This window comes from Microtus ochrogaster, linkage group LG3, assembly GCF_000317375.1.
Source record: "Microtus ochrogaster isolate Prairie Vole_2 linkage group LG3, MicOch1.0, whole genome shotgun sequence".
Taxonomy (NCBI): domain Eukaryota; kingdom Metazoa; phylum Chordata; class Mammalia; order Rodentia; family Cricetidae; genus Microtus; species Microtus ochrogaster.
The window spans coordinates 28,285,973-28,291,956 of NC_022029.1; the positions used below are offsets into that span (position 1 = coordinate 28,285,973).

A 5,984-nucleotide genomic window follows, 5' to 3' on the forward strand; every position below is an offset into this window, starting at 1 on the left:
GGTATGTATATGAAAGTACACGACGGCTTCAACTTCAGATCCTCCGGCTTCTCTCTCCTGGGTGTTGTTGCAGGTTTGATGCTACCAAGCATGACAGAAAGGCATGGGCTTGGGAAGGGTTCCAGGAGGGAAACCAAGAGGAGGATGAGAGAGGGAACTGGAGATGAATGTAATCAAAATACACTATAAACACGTACCAAATTGTCAAAGAGTAAATAGAAAATGATTTTTAATAAAACCCCATGCTTGAGCTTGAGAAGAACTCTCATCAGCCTAGAACGCCAAAGGTGAACAAAGGCAGAGGGGGTTTGGATCAAATACACCAACCCAGCCTCTCCCCAAGACACCAACAGGATCTGTGTTTTCCTCTAGACTCCCTGCTGGCACTCAATGAGATTGTTTATTCTGGGATCCACAGAGGTAGGCGGGTGGGTGAAGAGTTTCCAGAACAGGTGTGGGATCACTTCGTGCCTGTGCTTAGCGGCTCCACCCGCAGCCACAGCCCGCCCTCCGCGCGCAAGATCAGCTCCGGTTGCCTGCGCGGCTCCTTGTCGTCCGGCCGGAGGCGGAAGCGCAGTAGTGTGAGCGCCAGCGCCACCTTGATCTCGCTCATGGCGAAAGTCTGTCCTATGCAGTTCCTGCGGGAGGGCGGGATGGGAACTCTTGACTGCACCCGGAACAAGACAGGCGTCCTCGAACCCAACCTAACCGGGCCCCCGCCGCGCCTGGTCAGCATTAAGGGCAGGAGGGACGGTAACAGGCCTGGGACACCGCTTGTGCATCCACATCCCAGGAGCCTGGCTCAGCCGCGGCGCCCAATTCAGACCAGGGCGGGGCTCTGAGCACTAAGCGGCCATCCTTCACCTTCCAACCCCAAGCTCTGGTGACCTTTGGCATACCTTGTGCAAAGGACGGAAAGGAGACCCCAAACCGACCATCCCAACCCCTTCCTCTTCCCCCCAGTCATGTTCAGATGTTTCCCCTTCACCCTAAGCCCTTTAGCCTCACCTGGGCCCGGCAGAAAAGGGAATAAACGCCAGAGGTGACCTCTTCTGAGGGTTTTCTGGGTCAAAGCGGAAAGGGTCATAGACCTGCGGGTCAAGCAAAACTAATCTGATGGGTCTTGTCTGTCCAGCTCAGAAAAGACAGAAGTGAAGACAGAAGAATGGCTTGGTTCCAAGTAGAACCCTTCCCAAGTCCTAGAGATGAAGGGAGGAGCCTCACCTCCGGGTCTGGCCAGACTGAAGGATTGTGATGAACTCCGAAAATGCTGATGACACATGCACTGCCTTTGGGTAGAAGAGAGTCAGTACCAGGTCTGTGCTACTTCTAGGAACCCATCAACCCAGGGGCCTCTTCCCAATTTGTGTGGGCACCTTTGGGGATGACTCGACCATCCGGCAACACAATGTCCTGGATGCAGCCCCGGACCAGGTCTGTACCCGGAGGATGCAGCCGCAGACTCTCCTTGATGCACATGGTCAGGAAGGGCAGCTGGGCCAGGTCGTCCCTGAGAAAGCCACCACACAATTAACCGTGAGCAAAACAGAGTCCCACTCAGCTTTGCTACCATCCAGGGATACTAACCACCTTTACCTTCTTCAGTCAGACGTATCAAAGATGTCTATTTGTTATTTTGATTGTTTGTTAATCAACGTCTCAAGCAATGAAGAATGACCTTGAACCCCTGATCCTCCTGCCTCTGCCTTCCAAATGCTGAGATTACAGAGGTCCGCTACCAAGAATGGCTCTGGACTGAAGAATAAGCCTTAAAACTGAAAATCACAAAAATAAAAGAAGAGAGCTTGACCTTGTATTAGAAATGTTTGCAAGGAAACATACCCTTCAAAAGGTATCTTCTCAAATGCTTCCATACATTCAAAATGAAAATGCTTTAAAAAGTTTATTCACTGACCTTGGTGAGGTGGCACTTAGCCTCAGAAAGTGGAGGCAGGAGGAGTTAGAGGCTAGCCTGGGCTACAGGAAATGCTGCATTAAAAAAAAAAAACTATATCGTGAAATAACAAAAGGAGAAATAACTATTCCTGGGCTGGTGAGACAGCTGAGATGGTAGAAGAACCTGCCGCCAAGCCTGATTACATAAGGTCAATCCCCAGGACACAGATGATAGCAAAAGAGAGCCGACTGTAGCCTAGTTATCTGCCACATGTGCGTGCAGACACACACACAAATAGATAAGTACATGAATGAATGAATGAATGAATGAATGAATGAATGAATGAATGAACGAACATAATTTAATTTTTTTAGTAGAAGAAAAGTATCCTTTAAGGTGCTGAGTGAGAACGGCCCCATAGGCTTGTGTGCTTAGTGCCCGTTTGGTGAACAGTTTGGGGAAGCATTAGGAGGTACAGGCTTGGTAAAGAAGATGTGTCACTGAAGGTGGACTCTGAGGTTTCAAAAGCCCATGTCAGGCGCAGTCTGTCTCTTTCTCTCTCTCCCTCCCTCTCTTTTTTCCTCTGCCTGCCACCTGTAAGCTCTCTGCTGCTTCTCCAGCGCCATCCTCTGAAGCTGTAAGCAAGCCCAATGAAATACTTTCTTCTTCTTCTTTTTTTTAATTTATTTATTTATTGAGGATTTCTGCCTCCTCCCCGCCACCACCTCCCATTTCCCTCCCCCTCCCCCGATCAAGTCCCTCTCCCTCATCAGCTTGAAGAGCCATCAGGGTTCCCTGACCTGTGGGAAGTCCAAGGACCGCCCACCTCCATCCAGGTTTAGTAAGTTGAGCATCCAAACTGCCCAGGCCCCCCCAAAGCCAGCACGTGCAGTAGGATCAAAAACCATTGCCATTGTTCTTGAGTTCTCCGTAGTCCTCACTGTCCGCTATGTTCAGCAAGTCCGGTTTTATCCCAGGCTTTTTCAGACTCAGGCCAGCTGGCCTTGGTGAATTCCCGAAGGAACATCCCCATTGTCTCAGAGTGTGGGTGCACCCCTCGCGGTCCTGAGTTCCTTGCTCGTGCTCCCTCTCCTTCTGCTCCTGATTTGGACCTTGAGAGAAATACTTTCTTCTATATGTTTCCTTGGTCACAGTGTCTCTTCCCATGCTGTGAGCTGCCTAGAATACACACATGCACTCCATACTCAAGGGTGATCTATTACTAGAAATGTGTCAGGTTTTCCAAATGATCAACGTTTTCAACATCACCCAATCAAACTCTTGAGAGTTGTTTCCTTTTCAGGATTTATTTGTTGATATTTTCATCAACGTGTATTGTCCTCGTCCCCTTCTCAATGAAACCTCCCTAGTTCCATGTTGTGTCTTCCTCCCTTTCTCTACTATTTATTTATTTATTTATTTATTTATTTATTTATTTATTTATTTATTGTTAGAACATGGCAATCCTTCTTTTCCAGGAGTGGGCATCACAGAACTTAAACACTAGTGAAGTACCCACAACTAAACTGTGTCCCCACCTGGAAACCTTATTCTAATTAAAAGAGTTAAAGTTTACAAAGACAAGTCAATCTAAACATAAAAAGGGAGCCATGAATGGTGGCTCGTACCTTGAATCCCAACTCTCTGGAATCAGAGGCAGGGGGATTTCTAAGTCGGAGGCCACCCTGATCGACATAGTAAGTTGCAGGACAGCTAGAGCTATATAGTGTGACCATCTCAAAAAAAAATTTTTTTTAAAAGGAGCCCACCTACCATTTGCTAAAACCTATTACAAAACCATCGTAGCAAAAATGAGAATAACTTTTAAAAAAACTATGTTACTCCACAAGAACACGAAAAGAGATGTGTGGGATCCAGAATGAGGTGGGCACGAGGATACCTGGAAATAAGGCATTGACTGAAGACCACACACATGTCTGAGAAGTGGATAGGTAGAGTAGGAGAGTTCAAGAACTAGCAATAAGCAAACAAAAAGTGCTACATCAGCCAGGTGTGGAATTGCAGCTGTGAGGAGGTGGAGGCCGGAGGATCAGAACAGTCAAGGATAGCCTCAGCCACAAAGCAAGTTGGAAGCCACCGAGACCTTCATGAGAAACGGTCTCAGAAAAGAAGGAAAAATGACTCCTCAAAACAGGACAGATTCTCCCCCCACATAAAACATTAAACTTTTAAAGTGAATTAGCGTATCGGTCACTTCAAAGATTTGTCATTTCCTTGTGGTAGGAATATTCAAAATCCTTTCTTCTGGTTATTTTGAGGTGTGCAACACATTCTTTTCAACTGGTAATGCCGGTGTGCACAGTAGAGAAAAGAAATGCAAATCTGCCAGCTTTCTAAGCCTCCACTGGGTGAACCCTTCCCAGACAGGAGGAAGGGAAGCAGGAAGGATGTTTAAAAATCTAGAGTAGAAAATGCAGAAACAAATAAAGAAGAAACCAACCTGAATGAGAAAATAATTTCTGTATATTAAGAGACTACGGGCAAAATAAAATTCAGATGGGAGATTTAGTGATATCTACAATCACTGATATGTGTGTGTATAGACACGTATATGTATATATACATAAACACACACACATACATATATACATGTATATATATATATATATAGAAATTGCTGCAAATAAACAAGCAAATGACATGTGACTCGAAAGAGGATATATTCTGGGATTTCTATAAGCTCAGACTCAAGATATTAAAGAGAGAGATACCATGAAAGTAGAACAGAGGCAAGGGGTAGGAGGAGAAAGTGTAAAACAGATCATACAGAAGATACTAGAGATGGGGATGAGAATCAAGATAAAGAAATTAGGTTTGAAACGCCATAATGAACCCTAACACACTAATGCAAACTAATTAATGAATGAATTAGATGGAGAGGTGTTCAAACTGGGCATGTAATCCCTGATAGTAGCGGCATTAAGATACTGACTTCCAGGCCACCCTGTAGCACCCAGTATGGTGGCTCACACCTATAATAACAGCAACAGAGACCACATGGGCCTGCGCTCACCATTCAATATCCTCAGGGTCACGGCCCCTCAGCAGCTCCTGCACCTCCTGCCGGCAGCGCTCTTGATATTCCGGGTGCCTCGCCAGGTTATACAGGGTCCAGGAGAGAGCACTGGCTGTGGTGTCGTGGCCTGTGGGGCACACAGGCAAACCTAGATCTCTGGCATCTCGGCACCACAGAGTGGGCAATGCTCAGGTATTAACACCCCCGGGAGGATAGGAAGGGGTAGATGACTAGACATAGAAACTGGATAAATGGAGTCAGGACAGGAGTACCTGAGCTTGGTGCAGATTGACAAGATATCAAGGGTATAAATGGAGCCTTCTCCATGAGGCCCTTGGATTGACAAATCGCTGCCTCCTCTGTATTTGTACAGGACCCTCACCTCCAAACATGAAAGTATCAGCCTCTGCCCGGATGTCCTCATCAGACAGCTCCTTTCCATGTTCATCCTGAAGACAAAATGTGGCCCTCAATGCTTGTCATGTCTCAGGGCTGTTGAGCCTGATCTGACACAGCTCTCGTGGCCATTGTATCACAGGACCCCGCCTTGACTCCCCCAAAGCCTGCCCACACATCCCTCCTTGGTTTCCTGCTGTTGTTTGCTCCTTCCACACAGTGTTCAACAGAAGCACTCCTGTGGAATTTCTTTCTAATTTGCCCTTTGTTTTACAAGTACCATCGAAGGCTCTTCAGTATCCTTTTGACTGAATGCAGTGTTTTCTATCTAACAAAGAACATTAACATTACTGTAACCTACATAAACCTACCTTGGCCAGCAAGAGCACATCAATGAAGTCCAAAGTCTTGGATTTAGTCCTGGATTTTAGAAACTCATCAACACTTTGGCTGGAGAGGGTACGGCGTCTCTCCCTGATGACAGCATCTGTGAAGTTGTGCACCAGGTCACAGGCCTTGAGGAAGCGCCGCCCATCAGCAGTGAGGTAGTACAGGAAGTCCACATACAGGAAGAGCTGCTGGTACTTTTTTGCTATGAGGGAACTGAGCTCCAAAATGGCAGCAATGTATTCACTGGGAGACCTGCAGTTGAGG

General features: G+C 46.7%; 1 protein-coding gene across 2 annotated transcripts in view; it reads right to left on the reverse strand.

Annotated features, from left to right (window-relative positions):
* Positions 1–413: 413 nt before the first annotated feature.
* The window catches only part of LOC101983458 (cytochrome P450 4F5-like), a 13,418-nt gene continuing 7,847 nt past the window's right edge, over positions 414–5,984 (reverse strand). For both annotated transcript variants that reach the window (XM_005360688.2, XM_026786012.1), the window contains exons 6-12: positions 5,702–5,972; positions 5,317–5,383; positions 4,932–5,061; positions 1,377–1,510; positions 1,225–1,289; positions 1,009–1,091; positions 414–638 (exon numbers count right to left, since the gene is read on the reverse strand). In XM_005360688.2, the coding sequence (XP_005360745.1) occupies positions 461–638; positions 1,009–1,091; positions 1,225–1,289; positions 1,377–1,510; positions 4,932–5,061; positions 5,317–5,383; positions 5,702–5,972 (928 nt within the window). In that variant the 3' untranslated portion in view covers positions 414–460. The remainder of the gene's footprint in view (positions 639–1,008; positions 1,092–1,224; positions 1,290–1,376; positions 1,511–4,931; positions 5,062–5,316; positions 5,384–5,701; positions 5,973–5,984) is intronic.